This window comes from Mixophyes fleayi, chromosome 8 (assembly GCF_038048845.1).
Source record: "Mixophyes fleayi isolate aMixFle1 chromosome 8, aMixFle1.hap1, whole genome shotgun sequence".
Taxonomy (NCBI): domain Eukaryota; kingdom Metazoa; phylum Chordata; class Amphibia; order Anura; family Limnodynastidae; genus Mixophyes; species Mixophyes fleayi.
The window spans coordinates 48,767,329-48,788,108 of NC_134409.1; the positions used below are offsets into that span (position 1 = coordinate 48,767,329).

The following is a 20,780-nucleotide window of genomic DNA, read 5'->3' on the forward strand; positions in this document are numbered from 1 at the left end:
CTGTTTACAGCCGTAGAAACAAGGGTTGACTCTTAAGTACAAATGAACCAAAAAATGAAACAGTGTGTAAGCCATGGATTTAATTTTTCCCGTATTGCTTCCTGTACCTATTACATTTCCCTCCTCTTCTTGTTCCGCTCAGCATGCTTCCTGTACCTGCCTATTTCTTCTCCCCTTCTTGTTCTGCTCAGCATGCTTCCTGTACCTGCTTATTACTCCTCCTCTTCTTGTTCCGCTCAACATGCTTCCTGTACCTGCCTATTTCTTCTCCCCTTCTTGTTCCGCTCAGCATGCTTCCTGTACCTGCTTATTATTCCTCCTCTTCTTGTTCCGCTCAACATGCTTCCTGTTCCTGCTTATTTCTCCTCCTCTTCTTGTTCCGCTCAGCATGCTTCCTGTTCCTGCTTATTTCTCCTCCTCTTCTTGTTCCGCTCAGCATGCTTCCTGTACCTGCTTATTTCTCCTCCTCTTCTTGTTCCGCTCAGCATGCTTCCTGTACCTGCTTATTTCTCCTCTTCTTGTTCCGCTCAGCATGCTTCCTATACCTGCTTATTTCTCCTCCCCTTCTTGTTCTGCTCAGCATGCTTCCTGTACCTGCTTATTACTCCTCCTCTTCTTGTTCCGCTCAACATGCTTCCTGTACCTGCCTATTTCTTCTCCCCTTCTTGTTCCGCTCAGCATGCTTCCTGTACCTGCTTATTATTCCTCCTCTTCTTGTTCCGCTCAACATGCTTCCTGTTCCTGCTTATTTCTCCTCCTCTTCTTGTTCCGCTCAGCATGCTTCCTGTTCCTGCTTATTTCTCCTCCTCTTCTTGTTCTGCACAGCATGCTTCCTGTTCCTGCTTATTTCTTCTCCTCTTCTTGTTCTGCTCAGCATGCTTCCTATACCTGCTTATTTCTCCTCTTCTTGTTCCGCTCAGCATGCTTCCTATACCTGCTTATTTCTCCTCCTCTTCTTGTTCCGCTCAGCATGCTTCCTGTTCCTGCTTATTTCTCCTCCTCTTCTTGTTCCGCTCAGCATGCTTCCTGTACCTGCTTATTTCTCCTCCTCTTCTTGTTCCGCTCAGCATGCTTCCTGTACCTGCTTATTTCTTCTCCTCTTCTTGTTCTGCTCAGCATGCTTCCTGTACCTGCTTATTTCTCCTCTTCTTGTTCCGCTCAGCATGCTTCCTATACCTGCTTATTTCTCCTCCCCTTCTTGTTCTGCTCGGCATGCTTCCTGTACCTGCTAATTATTCCTCCTCTTCTTATTCCGCTCAACATGCTTCCTGTACCTGCCTATTTCTTCTCCCCTTCTTGTTCCGCTCAGCATGCTTCCTGTACCTGCTTATTATTCCTCCTCTTCTTGTTCCGCTCAACATGCTTCCTGTTCCTGCTTATTTCTTCTCCACTTCTTGTTCCGCTCAGCATGCTTCCTGTTCCTGCTTATTTCTCCTCCCCTTCTTGTTCCGCTCAGCATGCTTCCTGTACCTGCTTATTTCTTCTCCTCTTCTTGTTCTGCTCAGCATGCTTCCTGTACCTGCTTATTTCTCCTCTTCTTGTTCCGCTCAGCATGCTTCCTATACCTGCTTATTTCTCCTCCTCTTCTTGTTCCACTCAGCATGCTTCATGTACCTGCTTATTTCTCCTCCTCTTCTTGTTCTGCTCAGCATGCTTCCTGTACCTGCCTATTTCTTCTCCCCTTCTTGTTCCACTCAGCATGCTTCCTGTACCTGCTTATTTTCTCCTCTTCTTGTTCCGCTCAGCATGCTTCCTATACCTACTTATTTCTCCTCCTCTTCTTGTTCTGCTCAGCATGCTTCCTGTTCCTGCTTATTTCTCCTCCTCTTCTTGTTCTGCTCAGCATGCTTCCTGTTCCTGCTTATTTCTTCTCCCCTCCTTGTTATGCTCAGCATGCTTCCTGTACCTGCCTATTTCTCCTCCTCTTCTTGTTCCGCTCAGCATGCTTCCTGTACCTGCTTATTTCTCCTCTTCTTGTTCCGCTCAGCATGCTTCCTGTACCTGCTTATTTCTCCTCTTCTTGTTCCGCTCAGCATGCTTCCTATACCTGCTTATTTCTCCTCCTCTTCTTGTTCTGCTCAGCATGGTTCCTGTACCTGCCTATTTCTTCTCCTCTTCTTGTTCTGCTCAACATGCTTCCTGTACCTGCCTATTTCTTCTCCCCTTCTTGTTCTGCTCAGCATGCTTCCTGTACCTGCTTATTTCTCCTCCTCTTCTTTTTCCTCTCAGCATGCTTCCTGTACCTGCCTATTTCTCCTCCTCTTCTTGTTCCGCTCAGCATGCTTCCTGTACCTGCCTATTTCTTCTCCCCTTCTTGTTCCGCTCAGCATGCTTCCTGTACCTGCTTATTTCTTCTTCCCTTCTTGTTCCGCTCAGCATGCTTCCTGTTCCTGCTTATTTCTTCTCCCCTTCTTGTTATGCTCAGCATGCTTCCTGTACCTGCTTATTTCTCCTTTTCTTGTTCCGCTCAGCATGCTTCCTGTACCTGCCTATTTCTTCTCCCCTTCTTGTTCCGCTCAGCATGCTTCCTGTACCTGCTTATTATTCCTCCTCTTCTTGTTCCGCTCAACATGCTTCCTGTACCTGCCTATTTCTTCTCCCCTTCTTGTTCCGCTCAGCATGCTTCCTGTACCTGCATATTTCTCCTCCTCTTCTTGTTCCGCTCAGCATGCTTCCTGTACCTGCCTATTTCTCCTCCTCTTCTTGTTCCGCTCAGCATGCTTCCTGTACCTGCTTATTTCTTCTCCCCTTCTTGTTCTGCTCAGCATGCTTCCTGTTCCTGCTTATTTCTTCTTCCCTTCTTGTTCTGCTCAGCATGCTTCCTGTTCCTGCTTATTTCTCCTCCCCTTCTTGTTCTGCTCAGCATGCTTCCTGTACCTGCCTATTTCTCCTCCTCTTCTTGTTCCGCTCAGCATGCTTCCTGTTCCTGCTTATTTCTCCTCTTCTTGTTCCGCTCAACATGCTTCCTGTACCTGCCTATTTCTTCTCCCCTTCTTGTTACGCTCAGCATGCTTCCTGTACCTGCTTATTATTCCTCCTCTTCTTGTTACGCTCAACATGCTTCCTGTTCCTGCTTATTTCTTCTCACCTTCTTGTTCTGCTCAGCATGCTTCCTGTACCTGCCTATTTCTCCTCCTCTTCTTGTTCCGCTCAGCATGCTTCCTGTACCTGCTTATTTCTCCTCTTCTTGTTCCGCTCAGCATGCTTCCTGTTCCTGCTTATTTCTCCTCCCCTTCTTGTTCCGCTCAGCATGCTTCCTGTTCCTGCTTATTTCTCCTCTTCTTGTTCCGCTCAACATGCTTCCTGTACCTGCCTATTTCTTCTCCCCTTCTTGTTCCGCTCAGCATGCTTCCTGTACCTGCTTATTATTCCTCCTCTTCTTGTTACGCTCAACATGCTTCCTGTTCCTGCTTATTTCTTCTCCCCTTCTTGTTCCGCTCAGCATGCTTCCTGTACCTGCTTATTATTCCTCCTCTTCTTGTTACACTCAACATGCTTCCTGTTCCTGCTTATTTCTTCTCACCTTCTTGTTCTGCTCAGCATGCTTCCTGTACCTGCCTATTTCTCCTCCTTTTCTTGTTCCGCTCAGCATGCTTCCTATACCTGCTTATTTCTCCTTTTCTTGTTCCGCTCAGCATGCTTCCTGTACCTGCTTATTTCTCCTCCCCTTCTTGTTCCGCTCAGCATGCTTCCTGTACCTGCCTATTTCTTCTCCCCTTCTTGTTCTGCTCAGCATGCTTCCTGTACCTGCCTATTTCTCCTCCTCTTCTTGTTCCGCTCAGCATGCTTCCTGTACCTGCCTATTTCTTCTCCCCTTCTTGTTCCACTCACCATGCTTCATGTACCTGCTTATTTCTCCTCCTCTTGCTATTCTTCTTGTTGTTCCCCTTAGTATGATTCCTATAGTTATTCCTATCTCTCCTCCTCTTGCTGTTCCTTTTAGTATGTTTCCTGTACTCTATGACTTCCTCTTCTCACTTTTCTTCTTACGTCTCTATCCTTCCATTCTTTTCTTACATTGTCCTTCTCATTCTGCTTAGCTGATTTGCTTTTCTTGCTTTTCTCACCACTCCTCTATTTGTTTTTCTCTCCACTCCTCCTCTAATTGTTCTTCTTAGATCTTCCCCTCTTCCTTCTCCATTCTCTGCTTACCCCACAACCTGTCTTCCTCTACTTGCCCGCCTCTCTTCCTTTATTTTTATTTACTAGTTTACCGCTCCTCGCTTTGTATTTAATTTTACTGACTATTTCTCCTCTCTTACTGAGTATTTCACTATTTGCGCACCCCTTCGCTATTTCACTTGACTCACTCTACTATCTTCTTCTGTCTTCCTTTACTTCATTCTATTCCTTTTCTTCTATTTTAACTTCCTTTCCTATTTCTCAATCTCTCTCTACTTGCTTTCTCGATTTTCTTTACTGTGCTTGCTTCTTCTCCTCAGTTAATTTTCTTGATGCTATTTTGTCATGTTTACAGGCTTACAAGCTTATGCACTGGTATTACCCTATATGTTTTCAGTAAAATATGTCTTCACCTGCAGAATAATTCTGAGGATGAGTTGGATCAGAGAAATGGTTTGACACAGGGAGACAAACTACGTGCCTTAAAGAGCAGGAGACAGCCAAGGTCGGCTACCACAGGAGCACTACGGTAAGAGTACTTAAGTATTTTGAACAAACAGGCATACTATGTTTTGCAGTGTCCTTCTCCCACTCCTTCTGCCGGGGGAAAACTTGGCAGACCTAGACTGCTCTCATTTCTTCTTAACCTCCAATTGAAGCATTCTCTCCTTCTTTCTGTATTTCCTGTTCCACTTCCGAACAGGGCTCTCTCTGTGTGGAGTTGGAATGTTCTCCCCGTGTTTGCGTGGGTTTCCTCTGGGTGCTCTATTCAGTCCAAAAACATAGTGGTAGATTAAATGGAGCCTAGTCTGTCTGTGTGTGTGGCAGAAATTGTATACTGTAAGCTCCAATGGGGCAGGGACTGTTGTCATTGACTACTTATTCTCTGTACAGTATGATTAGTAACATATAAATAAATAATATTAATGACTAGGGACAGAGCATTGTTTTGCCAACATTCATCAATTACTGTACATTTCCCTGACCCTCAGTTTGAATCTGATAGATTCTATCTTTGATTGCAGGCTAGATGAAATGAAACCTCACTTGAGATCTACGTCACAGCCTTTCAGGTGATTTGCTTATCACATTCCTTCATTGGAAGAATTTGTAGTCTCAACGTGGTCCATAAACATATTAAAGAATGATATTCTTATTGATGTTGATATTGATATTGTCCAGGATGTCTGTAACAATTGTAATGTCCTAGATTAAGCATGCTATAGCAAACAATAGTTGTCTGATCTGTAATGTGTCCAGATTTATGACAAACCCTATTGTGTCCCTTGTAGAATAATCGCCTCTAATAGCGCACAGGGCTCCATGTCCCCACTAAAGTCCTCTAGAGTATCTGCATCTACATCAGCAGTGGCCAAGAGGGTCGGGCAGAGTTCGGGGTCCTCAAGCAGCAAGGTGAAAAGGTGAGTGCCAGGAATATAGAGGGGTGGAATATAATGACATGTTCTTCTGGATTCAACAGTGAAACTCCCGTTTTACATTTTTCAAGGGACTGGAAATATTGGTGTAAAATCCGGGAAACTTTACAATGAATTAAAAGTCTAAAAATAACCCAAAAGTAAAGGGAAAAACACCCAAGCATGTTTTTAACTCATTGTATTGTTTTGCTGAATAGTTTGTTTCCAGCACATAAACAAAATCATATATTAACAGTAAAAGAGTTAACTTGAGAAAATAAATAACTTATCTTAGCAAACATATCCATATTTATATAGTGTATGTATCATCATCATCATCATCATCATCATCATCATCATCATCATTTATTTATATATGTTGTACCTTCACATTACTGTACAGAACACTTGCAGTATTACACAACTACAGAAGAACTAATGTACGTACTATGTAATGTATATGAATATTTTGTCATCTGTAAAATGAGAGTTGTGTAAGTTGAGGTAGATGTGTTCATCCAAATGTATTAGGGATTGAAGAGTTCATGAAGAAAATTATAAAGTTTGGTAAAAGTAAAATCATAGAAAGTACATTAGGGGGTTGCATAGATTCACTGCGGCTCCTGATTATAAATCAGGGAGGAAAGAAGTATCTAATGTGAATCATGCCACTATGTAGTCTTCATCATAAAACCATAATAATTATTACAAATTATTGTCACTTCCTCTTAACATGGAGACAGGTGTGAAATAATGAAGGTCTTGTCATTAAAAGCAATTACTTTGTATTAAAGTACATTTTTAAAAAAATATTTCTTTCCTACATAAAATGCATTGCCATTCTACCTATGGTTCCATTGCTAAGGGACACATATGTCAGGAATAGCAATCTCAGTTTACTACTGTAAACACAGGGAAAACATACATACTTCACACAAATTAAACCCTGGTCAGACTCCATGGCTTGAGCCTTTTGAGGCAGCAATGCTAACTACTGTGCCATGGTAACGAACAGACAGATTTAGTTTATCTGAAAATCCCCGCATGATAGATAAATAAATAGATATGACATAGATTGATAGATATGAGATAGATATGAGATTGACATGAGATAGATAGATAGATAGATATATAGATAGATACATGATAGATAGGTACATGATAGACAGATATGAGATATATACATATGAGATTGATAGATAAATAGATAGATACATACATACATATGAGATTGATACATGTTGGATAGATAGGTAGATAGATAGATAGAAAGATAGATAGATAGATAGATAGATAGATAGATAGATAGATATGACACCTATAGATGTGAGATAGATCGATAGATATGACACAGATAGATGTGAGATAGATAGATAGATAGATGTGAGATAGATAGATAGATAAATAGATAGATATGACACCGATAGATGTGAGATAGATAGATGGATAGATATGACACAGATGGATGTGAGATAGATAGATAGATAGATAGATAGATATGACACCGATAGATGTGAGATAGATAGATGGATAGATATGACACAGATGGATGTGAGATAGATAGAGAGATAGATAGATAGATAGATATGACACCGATAGATGTGAGATAGATAGATAGATATGACACCGATAGATGTGAGATAGATAGATATGACACAGATGGATGTGAGATGGATAGATAGATAGATATGACACAGATGGATGTGAGATAGATAGATAGATGTAAGATAGATAGATGTAAGATAGATAGATGTGCGATAGATAGATAGATAGATAGATGTGAGATAGATAGATATTAAATAAATAGATTGATAAATATGAGGCAGATAGATAGATATTAGATAAATAGATATTGGGTGGCACAGTGGTTAGAATTACTGTCTCACAGTGCTAGGGAGAAATATCACAGATTGATATTCATAGGGGGTTATCACAGATAGATATAGATAGGGGATAGATATTACAGAAGCTATGGATAGGGTATATTTATGATGGTTGGAATAAAGGCACAAGAACTATGGAATAAAAAGCTGAAGCCATATGAAGGGAGATATAAGATATGTCTGAGAACGAGATGTGGGTGTGTTTTATTTCATGTAAATGGAAAGAACTGCAAAAGATAGTTGAGATGATTTTTGGAGATGGGAGACAAATGCCCAGTCAGATTAAAAGTAATACACAATCTGGGTAGAGAGAAAAGCAATAAAAAGAACATCAACTAGTGGCTGGCAATGAAGGTGTTAACACCTTTTATCGCTCTGGATTCTGATTTCTGAATTTCTGCGTAGGATAATGTACTATTATTGTATGTGACAACATTATTATGTCATTGTACTAATGACTCTGTCAGCAGTGTAATCTGCCACATTCATACACTGGGGGAAGGGGACTATAAATGGATCTTATTTTACATCATACAGGATTAATAAAAAGAAACTGCCCCAATATACTCCAGACCAGCACATTCCCATTAAGACCCTCACAGCAGAAGGTCCACACAATGTTGTCATACTTTTTACTTGCATAGAAGCAGAGGACTAAACCTCACTTTAGTTGGTGCATGGTCTTTTTTAATTGGGGAGGCTCTGCCTTGTTAGTCTCTTCCATGAGTAGATTCACCAGCAGCCCTACATCTGCTACCTGTTCAAACACTCTGCACCACCTACATTGTATTTTCAAACGGTACATACAGCTTATGTAGTAGTATTGTAATTGGTCATAGCACTAGATTACCATATTTCCTCCAGGTTACAAATGAATACTTTAATGCAATTGAAAATTGTTTAGTGCACAGCTGCTTAACAATTTCACAGTCATGCACTGTGGCATCTATAGTGTTGAACAGAGTGACCTGATAGAGCCGGCAGTGCTCTGTAGAAGTGGGGTCACATAACAATCACTTGGGTCTGTGCCATGCAAGACAATGCTTCCTAAGCCTCAGACTGCTCTCTGCCTCACTCCTTTCCTTTAACTGGAAATTCCCACATGACTAGGAAAATCCACCTCTGCTCAGTCTCACAGATTAGGGATTTTTTATTACAGCATCTGGTATCTAAATAAGCACAAGTTCACCTCACATTGATTTATTATCCGCAAGGAATGAAGCAATTGTAGATGTGTACAACTGTAACTGTATGCCAACATATGTACCTTGCAGTTTCATTATATACACAGTCCTTCAATTTTATTTCATATGTTAACTTTATTAAAGCAATTTTGTGAACTGAGTCAGTATTCCTGAGAATTCAGCTTAGTTCAGCAAAGTGCCAGTTTAGCGAATTGTGTCATGCCTCTGTGATGTCACTAGTTCCTAGTGATTGGATAGGCAATATATGGGTGGTGGGTTTTATTGTAAGCTGTGGGTAAAGTTTCAGTAAAACTGAATTGCATGCTGGTTCTGCATGTTAAATGTTCTGTGCTGTACATACAGTTGTGTGTAAACGTCTATCTGTACATGCTTTATGTATCCTTTGTTTACACATTCCAGCATGTACTGTATATGCATGTTATTAGAGGGTTGCTTATCATTTTCCTGCATGCACATAAGTTCTGTCAGTGCTCAGAGTCTGTCATATCCCCCCTCGTGTTTTTTCCTCTCAGTTACTCTGTAAATACGCGGTTTGCTGGCTCGCTTGGGAATCTCAACTCTGCTCTGGAAGATTTAGACAGCACCCGCAGTTCCTCTCCCTCCCGCCCCAGCTACTCCCCGGTTAACCCTTCCAGCCTGTACCCCTCCAGTCCTCATGGCCGAAGCCAAGGCGAACTCAACAACAACCGTAACTGGAATGTATCTGCTGCTGGCAATGACTCATATGGATCCTACCGACCCTCATACACCAGCCTCACCTCCACTGCACGTTACCTGAGTCGCTCTATTCCTGTAAGTGTCCTGACATTGTTTGCACCCTAACTACCATAATGCACACTGCAGCCTGCTAACAGTTTGATTCTCCACATTCCTGCAAAAGCTTATCTTAATGTTTTCTGTCTTGTGTGTTTGAGTTACCACAACTGTGCTGACTTTCCTGATTATCAAACAACATATTTTATAGACTGGTGTAAATTATGCAAGAAAAACCATGAAAGCCGTAAGCAATAGGTGAATAAACAATTGGAGAAGGGTGAAAGATCTACTTGATTACCACTCACATTTGACCAGTGAAGGACAATCTGTGATAATTCAGTGAACTTTATTTTACCAAGATGCACTGCAGCCTCTGGTTCATAGTGGGCACCATGCTTGTATAAGGAGCTATACAAAAGATTTTCTCATAGTGTTTGTTTCTACAACTCTTATATGACCAAACCCTTTCTTAGACTTCTTTGCCTGAGCTCTCTCAGCAACTTTCTGTTATGGCAATATCGGAAGAGATAATAGAACCATCTTCACAAAGTATCTGCCTATAGCATCCAGTCTTCCAAGGAACGCGCTATGTTCCCGAGCGCTCGGCTGTTCCCAGGTCTTAACTCGTGGTAGCAGAGGCTTATTAAATACAATATTGCTGAATGGGGTGAACAAGGACACGAAAGGAGTTATAGATAGTAGCGAGAGCAGCTAGGTACAGTGCATTACACAGACCAAAAGTCAAGGAAGAGATGTATAATGGAATCTAGAAATGAGCTGAGATCAGAGAACTGGCTGTGATCAATAGAAATAACGCTAATACAAGCTGAGGACAAAAACAAAATACAGATAGGGAGCGATGGTCACGGGTAGGAGCAAAACGGCAAAGTCAAATAACTGTCCGGGTCACAACAGCAGATCAACTCAAACAGAATATTCCTAGCACACTAGCTAAGCCTAAACTATCACCAGTAACGGTGATAGATAGGAAGTTTTGAATTACTTGGGAGCCAATGAGAGGAGCACAGCCTTATTAACTGCACTGGTACAGAGACTTTAATGAACAAAATTTGCTAGCAACTGACTAGACCAGTGATTCCCAAACTGTTCGCCGCGACTCCCTTGGGTCCCGCGGTGATCTCACAGGGGTGCCAGGGCCAGTGGTAAGCAAGGCAAGAGACTACTTGGTAAATATTTTGACTTAGGGGTGCCTTGAAAAAATGATGGAGACCATAGGGGTGCCTTAAACTGAGAAAGTCTGGGATCCACTGGACTAGATGCTAGCAAAACAAAGGGAAAGATTGCTTGGCAACCAGCTACCCAGAGCGGACAGCGGCACCCCTCCACTAATACCAACACCTTCTACTCTGAATTGATAAAAGTGAAATTTCTTTTCACATGGGATCTCAAAAGAAGATTTTTCACTGTAAATATGCTAAGACTATTGGAGTACTCTATACAATTGGAGGAAGTAAATCAACTCCATATTCAAAAATATAAAAACACTGTTGTACTTCCAGTTTATAATAGGAGTGGTATAAACTAGAGGAAAATATGGTTATATAGAGAATATGGAGTTAATAGACCTATTTTGAAGATAGTTTTCCTCCACTTTTATAAAATTATCCCCAATGTGCACATAAGAATCTTTTAATCTTTCTCTCTAGTATTCCCTTTTTGACAGCTAAGCAATGGAGAGATATATATTTAGGTAGGACTCACAGCCTTCCAATGGAGAGTCGCTAGTAGAGGGCAAAAAAAGCTACTTGCCAAAGTGCCAAATAAATGAGAGCATATTCTCTTAACCCGGGGGGGATCCACGTGGTCCATTAGACCTTCAGGACTTCCCGGGGCGGGAGGTCCGATATGTAGACAAATGTGCATATACTATTTCCCTCTTTCCCTGTTCAGCGTTTCAGTTTGGTTAGATGGCCTTGTTTTACTTTCCTATAGGGATCAATGATCTCTTGCTGCAGATGCCCTACTGCAACCTTTGCTGAATACATTTCTTTATCTTTCTCAGCTATGCTCTGTTGGTCATAGCCTTTATATCTACATGGAGGAGGAGTTTTATTTTTGTTACCCACATTGAAGACAAAACTCATCTCATCTCTATATGCTGGAAAACGTTATATCCACAGAGCAGTCCTGTGTTGTGTTTCCTCTCCGTTTGTCTAAAACAATAACAAAGGAGAAATGCACAAGCCCCACTTTATGTCACGTGGTGGAAATATTACATGTACCTTTGTTCTTATATCAAACTGGTCATTGGTTCAATTATTTTCGTTCTACCTATGTTACGTATAACATCATAACTTGTCAGATTAGAGGAGAAGAGGTTCCCCTATTCTTGTTCCATCAACCTCTGTAATTAAAAATGTCTTCCCAAGGTTTAACGTAGAAATTTCACTTTACATTTCATAAAGTTAGTGTCTGTCATTGTTCCACTCCTTTCCACCAAAGTATTATGACCTAAAAGTACTGACCCCATCATTACTGTTTGTGGTACTGCTCTAGAAAATGATTATGCATTTGTTTCCTTCCAGTCCCTTCAGTCTGACACTGCTGAGTTCTAAAGGTGACCACGCTCCTGTTAACCCTTTACCGGTCGTAAATCCTTTACCGTGGAGAAATGGAGGAGAGACAAAGAGAATGAACCCATTGTCCAGATAGCCTCTTCTATCCACAAACCAGGAAATCTGCTGTAACCCAGACGAAGCATATCTACTTACTATTCACATAAACTGCTCTGCTACTGACTGAATATTCTTTTTCTATTGATATCATCTCTGATGATTTTTTATTTTAAAAATTAGAATTTTATAATGAATTTATTTTTTTCTAGAAATCCATCTTGATTTGTATATATAGAAGGTCTTAAAGAAGAACAAGTTTGTCTTTATATATATATATATATATATATATATATATATATATATATATATATATATTTATGTGTGTATGTATATATATATATATATATATATATATATATTTATGTGTGTGTATGTGTGTGTGTATATATATATATATATATATATATATATATATATATATATATATACACATATATATGCATGTATGTATGCATGGCTATGTATATATATATATATATATATATATATATATATATATATATATATATATATATATATATATATATATATATATATATATATGTATGTATAACTTTGCGTGGATGTGTTATATTACAGAATATATTTTCACATTAGGATTTCTTTGTAACCAAAAATCAGAAGATATATTTTTCTGTCTAGGATGATATTTTTGTAACAATGTTTGCGTGGCAGATTGTTTCTTACTGGGAGTGTTCTTGTGCAAACTAAACATAAAACGTGGAATATTTGGATAACCTGAAATTTGGGGTTGTTGCATAATTGTACTGAAAAAGAAACTGCTTGTTGTAGGGGAGGTAGGAGGTATATATATGCAATCTTTATTTACTAACAGAATTTATATTTTGGATTTCATGGACTTAGGCACTTGGATAGCCAGGGTTTTGCTGATCAAGATCTCTGATGAGCATCATGAGAGATGTGGTCCAGTAAAATGCTGTGGTTCCAATCTCTGCTTCATTTCATTGCAGCTATATTTTTGACAAAATTTTGTCTTAAAAAGACTAGGGGGTATATATACTAAACTGCGGGTTTGAAAAAGTGGAGATGTTGCCTATAGCAACCAATCAGATGCTAGTTATCATTTATTTTGTACATTCTACAGAATAATCATCATCAGTTATTTATATAGCGCCACTAATTCCCTGCACCATTGGAGCTTACAGTCTAAATTCCCTAACACACACACACACACACACACACTAGGGTCAATTTTGATAGCAGCCAATTAATCTACCAGTATGTTTTTGGAGAGTGACAGCTAGAACCTGATTGGTTGCTATAGGCAACATCTCCACTCTTTGAGACCCGCAGTTTAGTAAATATACCCCAACATGTATTCATAACATGGTGCAAATGGGCTCTGTCATAGCATAAAAATTACATTTCATTTTGGAACAGCTTAGTTCAGTGAAAACTGATGTAACTGGTTACAGCACATTTGGTCGGTTCACACAATGTTATTACATTTAATCCAAGAAGAGATAAAGCTAAAATTTAATGTATTTGTTGCAATCAATTGATTACTTGCTCTTACAAATGAATTCACTATCATTTGTTTTAATTTGTAATAACCAATAATAAGGTGAACACAAATGAGATGTCTTTGAAAAATTATTTCCATACAGCATAGCATGACACTCAAATACTAAGCATATTTTATGAAAATATATTAATAAATCTTGTTCCTTATATTTCAAACATATTTGAGTTTTTTGCTGTTTTCAATGTACTCTTACAATGAATCACCTCAATGCTTGTAGGTATTTTGCTAGGTTGATAGGAAATGATGTAAATAATATGAAGATCTGTACATTGTAACATGACCTAAGGTAATTTTACAATTTAAAGGGGTTTTAAACCTTTCAATAACTTTAATTTACTGATATGTAGATGCCTTACTGAAACCTTTACTAAGTACATTTCTCTATCTCTCTCAACTATCTTTTGTTGGCCATGCTCATCTCTACACACAGAAGCAGGTGTATCCACGGAACAGTTCTGTGTTGGATCCAAGGGCAACTAAAATAAATAATTCTATTTTTGATCATATAGGATTTGTTGGAATAAAAAACAAAGAAACATGAAAAATAAAGATGTTTAGTAAAAAATTATATGGGGTCATGAACAAAGAATAAACTTAAAATCGTTCTGAAGTTGAATAATCTCTCTAATTAAAGACTGGGGGGTATATTTACTAAACTGCGGGTTTGAAAAAGTGGAGATGTTGCCTATAGCAGCCAATCAGATGCTAGTTATCATTTATTTAGTACATCCTACAAAATGACAACTAGAATCTGATTGGTTGCTATAGGCAATTTCTCCACTATTTCAAACCCGCAGTTTAGTAAATATACCCCTGGGAACTTATTGCGGTCTATGGAACACTACTATTTGAATTTAATAACTAATATGTGGGATTTCATGGATACCGTTCACTGGTGCGAACAATATCTTTATCTCTCCTGTAAGCAATATATCAATTAATCTGGTTGTTTGCAAGAATTGATGTGGCACTCTTACTGCATAGTAACTGTTAAATTAATGAATGCATGCTTAGCTGGCCCCATTAAATAAATCATAAGATTTTTAAGTAGTATGCAATGTAATTTATATAATAAGGAAAACAACCCCATTGGAAAAATTTAGCATGGAATATTTCAATGTCACTGTTCAAGTTTTTCATGTAAAGCGCTACATTGTGTTTATATAATAACAGGGTACAAAGAACGGTGATCTGCTGTAACCCATAGCAACCAATCAGATATCACCTTTTAGTAGTCTAATGTAGTAAAACTAAGCAGGGCTGACATCTGACTGGTTGTTGGTTGGGTTCAGACTCCCATTACTGTGTTATTAAATAACTCAATATGTCAGAAATACATACATCCAGGTCAGATACCAGTAATATTATATAATAGACTCTAGAGATTCTCAAGTAGTCAGGGCCCTTTGAAGCTGGACAGCTCTGGACTATCTTTAGATCGTTGTCTCTAAAATTATATACAATATAGTGGATATAGTAAATTGCTGACAATTTCCATGATTAATATACAGGATTAACAGGAAATGTAATCTGATTAATAGATTTTGTTGCGTGGCTGAAAAATATGTGTTTTTCTTCCCTTTTAATTTTCCCAAAAAGAAAAATGTTTTAAATGACAAATATACCTTGTAAAAACTGAGCATAACTTATTGCATGTAAATTAATGTCTTATCTGCAGTTTTATTGTGCCTATTACTACTTGGCTAATTTGAAAATTCTATTTGTCATGCACTGGGTTTGTGTGCATCTGAGTTTAGCTAGAGAACCACTGTCAGAAACAGCTGATCATACATACTGATAATATCTGCAAATGTACAGGTTCAGATAGTCAACTACAATAATGTTTGAGTTTATAAGCTGCAGTTAAGTACAATACATATGTCTTCAACCTCTCTTCACATATACGACACATTTATATACCTTTTTAAACTCTATTAGTTAGGATTATTTTATACTATTACAGATGATAAACTAAAATTGTAGACACATTATTTCAAGGTGAGATAAATTGTTTTTGCTAACAGTTTTTTTAAATATCTGAGTTACATAATTATTGCCCCAGACACCAAAGTATTTAGACATGTTTCCAATATATCTAATATAGGGAAGTGTCAGTCGAGCTCACTTATAAAGCAGTAGAAAATTAGTTCTTGGGGTAAATGTATCATACTCCGGTTTCTTCAACTCGCAGGAGTTCGGCGAGATGACAGCTAAAATTTAAAGCGGCGTTGACTTGTAAAGGCAAGTTTCCCTTTACAAGGCAGCACCGCCTTAAATTTTAGCTGTCATCTCGCCGAACTCCTGCGAGTTGAAGAAACCGGAGTATGATACATTTACCCCCTTGTCTGCTTTGGACAACATGGGCTTTGTATCCTATATAGGTAATTATCATATCACAATGAAGCACAAGCTGCATGGCAAAGCTGTGAAAGGTAAATTGGTTAGATGCACAAGGTACAGCAACTTTGTTAATCCAATATTTGAGGTTTGAGGTTTCACTGTACAGAAGACCTTGATTATCTCACTGTCTCAGAGACGACATTATCATCTGCTTTCAGTGGAGTTCCACTTACTGTGCTTTGACTACAGAGGATGACTTTGTATCTCACGAAGACATTGCAGGCCAAATTGTGCAATTACCCATCAAAGAATACAGTGTATTAGTACTACATACGATGCATAGGTTCACCAATAACTATACCAGGAGCATAACTAGACATATTTGAGTTTTGTAGCAACATGTTGATGGGGCCTCCACCTATTCAAAAAAACGTCATGTCTTCCAACCATGATCCCAAAAACAATGTATTTAATTTTAATTACATTTATAACAGATTTACACAGGTACCTGAACTATTTACCACAAAAAATTGCCAAATCCGGTTGCTGCTTCAGTAAATCAATATTCACTCAAACTGTCGGGTCACTTACAAGCATGTCTACCTTTAGTATGGGAGCCGTTTTTTTGAAGGACACATTGTAGGTGCATGGTATGGTATACCTCTTGTCATATCCCTTCTCACAGGAACCCTGGTTATGTGATTTAAACAAATATTTTCAATGTACCTTAATAAATGAACATTTTTGTTGGATGTAATAAATATTTTAGCTTGTTTATAAGCCAAGTGTGGTTTTATGTATCTGATCAATATATCAGTTCTGTAGTAGCCATTTAAACTGTAGCTAAATATACACCGTTCAGTCACAACATTAAAACCACTGACAAGTGAAGTAAACAACATTGATTACCTTGTTACAATGGCAGCTTTTAAGGAGTGGAATATATTAGGCAGCAAGTGAACAGTCAGTTCTTGAAGTTGATGTGTTGGAAGCAGGAAAAATGGGCAAGTGTAAGGATCTGAGTGACTTTGACAAGGGCCAAATTGTGATGGCTAAACCGCTGGGTTAGAGCATTTCCAAAATGGCAGGTTGTGTTGGATGTTCTGGTATGTAGTGCGTAGTACCTACCAAAAGTGATCCAAAAAAGGACAACCGGTGAACTGGCGACAGCGTCATGGGCGCCCAAGGCTCATTAATGTGCGTGGTGAGCGAAGGTTAGTCAGTCTGGTACAATCCCACAGAAGAGCTACTGTAGCATAAATTGCTGTAAAAGGTAATTCTGGCTATAATAGAAGGTGTCAGAACACACAGTGCATCACAGCTTGCAATGTATGGGGCTGCATAGCCAGTGGAGGAGGGAGAAGAGGAAGGATACCATACAGAAAACGGAGGGGGAGGGGAGAGAAAGGATGCCACACACACACAGAAAATGGAGGGGGGGAGAGAAAGGATGCCACACAGAAAACATGGGGGGGGGGGAAGGATGCCACGCAGAAAACGGAGGGGGGGGGGGGAGGAGAAGAGAAAGGATGCCACACAGAAAAACGGAGGGGGGGAAGAAGAGAAAGGATGCCACACAGAAAAACGGAGGGGGGGAGAAGAGAAAGGATGCCACACAGAAAAACGGAGGGGAGGGGGAGAGAAAGGATGCCCACAGAAAACTGAGGGGAGGGGGGGGAAGGGAAAGGATGCCATACAGAAAACTGAGAGGGAGGTGGGGAGAAAGGATGCCACACAGAAAACAGAGGGGGTGGGGAGAAGAGAAAGGATGCCACACAGAAAATGGAGGGGGGGGGGAGAGGTGAAAGGATGCCACACAGAAAATGGGGGACTTACTATGACATGAAAGGAGCCACAAGCCATGAGGTTACAGAGCTCCAAGCTCACTTTTAATACGTATACTTATATATTGCAGTTAGTATGCTCTTCTGTATAATCCATAAGTATTCTTAATGAATATTTATAGAAACTCAAAGGTTATACAAATATAGTTTAGTGTTGTTAATAGGTTCACTCTGTGGCATAATATGATTTAGGGGCACAATTGTGTCATAATAGGATTTTTGGGCACTACTGTATAGCATAATATGATTTTGGGTCACTACTGTATGGCATAATATGATTTGGGGTCACTACTGTATGGCATAATATGATTTGGGGTCACTACTGTATGGCATAATATTATTTGGGGGTACTATTGTGGCATAATATGAACTGGGGCACTATTGTGGCATAATATTGAGGCACAACTGTATGGCATAATATGATTTTGGGCTCTATGGTGGCTTCATATCAATTGGGGGCACATACTCAGACATGAGGGAAGGAGGAGAATGTTAATATAATGTGGGAGGTAGGCTATTAATTTAATGGTGGAGTTTAGGTGGGGGCTAATTATTTAATTAATGCTATTTTATTTGTGGGGTGATGTGGGTCAATTTAATTTAATATTGGGGCCTAGAAATGTAAGAAGGGGTGATTGGACCTTTAATTTAATGCTGGGGTGGTTTGGCGGCTATTAATTGAAAGTGGGGCTGTTTGGGAAAAAAATAATGTATATTTATTAAATGTGAATATGAATAATTTAATGGCAGTGATGGATGCGGGAAATAGGTATATTTATTAAACGTAAATGCTATTTAATTTATTGCTGGGGTTGTTTGGAGGGAGGGGAATATGTTTATTTATCAGCAGCAGCAGCTATTTATATTAAATGTGAATACTAGTATTTTAATGTTGGGGCTGGAGGGAGGCCTAATTATAAAACATGGGTTGCATTGATTAAATACTAGGGCTGGTTGGAGTTTTCTAAATTACATGTACCCATTTTTTTTTCCAAATAGGGCCTCCAACATTCCAGGTACAAGACAAGCAGCAACTAAAGACACCAGCAGCCACAGGTGGTGAAAGTGACAAGACAGGTAGGAGGGACAAGGACAGTCTGCCAACTGTCCTGAATCTGGTAGGGAAGTACCGAATTTGGGTGATTGTCTCGCTTAGTGAGATTTGGTCCAACTGCAAGGACAGTTGGGAGGTATGTCTCTCTTCACACTGTACTGCTTGTGAAGGCAGAGCTGCGTGCAACTAACAGTAGTGCACACAGTATTGCCTGTGTATTTGTCTAACATTTGTCTAAAATGATAACCATGCTACATAATAGGAGCCCCCTGTCTTAAATACCCTGGACCCCCCGAGTGCTAATCCAGCTCTGGTTAGCAGGAGGGAGCTGATAGCTGCTCCCAGTGCCTGGATAGGACACTATCCAGGCACTGGGAGCAGCTATCGGCTACTTAGTCTCACCAGATTACCAAATTTTATGAGATTTGGTAATCTCGTGAGACTAAGAGCTTCCCTGCTCACTCTATAGGAAGTTATCACCCTGATGGATGACAGCAGCACCAGAAGCATAGTGTGCCTGGGGAAATGGTGTGATGTGGCTGAGAGGGTGTGATAAATGTAATGTTTTATAATGTATGTATCAATGTTGGCCACACCCACAGCACAATGTGGGCATGCCCTTTTTGGTGCCATCATGCAGCGGCGGCGCACAGTTTCTTTCCTGCTGGAACTGAGGTGAGCCTGTGTACTTTAAATGCCAGGGCTGATTTTTGTCCCAGTCTGGCCTGCTCCTGGGCATTAGAAGGATTGTACTAATTAATTAGACAAGTACTGAGACATATACTATTCAGGTCCTCTTGTTTCTCATTGGTCTATGTCGCTACATAAGGCAGGGATGGCTTAGCCTTCCTGCCGGTTATAGTGTTCAGTTCCTGGCTGCTGACCTGCTTCTTTCTACTCTGTTTTCCTGGATTTCTTTCTGTGTATGACCTTTGGCTTTTGTTCCTGGATTTCTGATTATTTGCTCGTAACCCTGACCTTTGTTTGTGACGGGGAAACCCTTGTTTGCTGCCGGCCCTGATCTTTGCTTGAACATGTTTTCACTGTTTTCTCCTGCCTTTGGACCCTGGCTTGTTCCTGACTACGTTGCCTGCTGTCATCACATCCTATTCCCGTGCATTACTCATAAGCTTGCACTACATTGAGTTTAAGACCTGGGGGCATCTGAGTACCTGTGAGCATATCTAGCTCTACAGGAAGAAGATCTCTGCTGATAGTTCTGTAAGCTTATGATAATAGCTGGTAGCCATAACAGAAGCATGGTGATCTGAATGACTGTAAACGCCATACTGAAGTTCCAAAACACGACAAATATCAGAAGCTCGTGAAAATACAAGCCAAAAAATTCATAGTTACTTAATTCTTCACATGACGAAAATGCAGTAATTCGTGCGGAACAGCTTTTTACTGGATTTCTTATTGACCATAATGGGCCTGATTCATTAAGGAAAGTATAGCAAAAAACTGAGTAAGTTTTCTCCTGGACAAAACCATATTTACAATGCAAGGGGTGCTAATTAGTTTATTATTTTGCATATAAGTTAAATACTGGCTGCTTTTTCATGTAGCACACAAATACTTGATAGCTTTATTTGTACACTGAAATGTAAAGTTGATCTAGGACATGCCCTATCCCAACTATAAATCTGCCATCACATTTTAAATTGAAATCCCCCTCCAATGCAACATGGTTTTGCCAAGGTACAAAGTCCAATATCTCTATTTTGGCTTCTGATCATGGTTCATGGAGGAAAACTGATGAGAGCTCTGATGCCAAATTCAAGTGAGGCTGCAGTGCAAAAATATGGTTGCAGTAGAACAAAATTATCTGCAATTATTAATCTTGCTCTCGCTCCACACTGCACCCAACTGGTTATAGAAGCATTAAAGCATTTACAATTTACTTTGGCGCTATATGGTGGAAATGAATGCGAAGAGAAAAATTTTCCCATATTGGTGTCCTATTTTGACACTGATGG

General features: G+C 39.6%; 1 protein-coding gene across 5 annotated transcripts in view; it reads left to right on the forward strand.

The window, feature by feature from the left end:
* Positions 1-12,285, forward strand: part of CDC14A (cell division cycle 14A) — a 79,651-nt gene extending 67,366 nt beyond the window's left edge. The window contains exons 12-16 of one of the 5 annotated variants that reach the window (XM_075182539.1): positions 4,542-4,651; positions 5,148-5,195; positions 5,415-5,543; positions 9,138-9,417; positions 11,928-12,285. In XM_075182539.1, the coding sequence (XP_075038640.1) occupies positions 4,542-4,651; positions 5,148-5,195; positions 5,415-5,543; positions 9,138-9,417; positions 11,928-11,957 (597 nt within the window). In that variant the 3' untranslated portion in view covers positions 11,958-12,285. The remainder of the gene's footprint in view (positions 1-4,541; positions 4,652-5,147; positions 5,196-5,414; positions 5,544-9,137; positions 9,418-11,927) is intronic. The other 4 variants (XM_075182540.1, XM_075182541.1, XM_075182542.1 and 1 more) reach the window with 4 other exon arrangements.
* Positions 12,286-20,780: the final 8,495 nt, after the last annotated feature.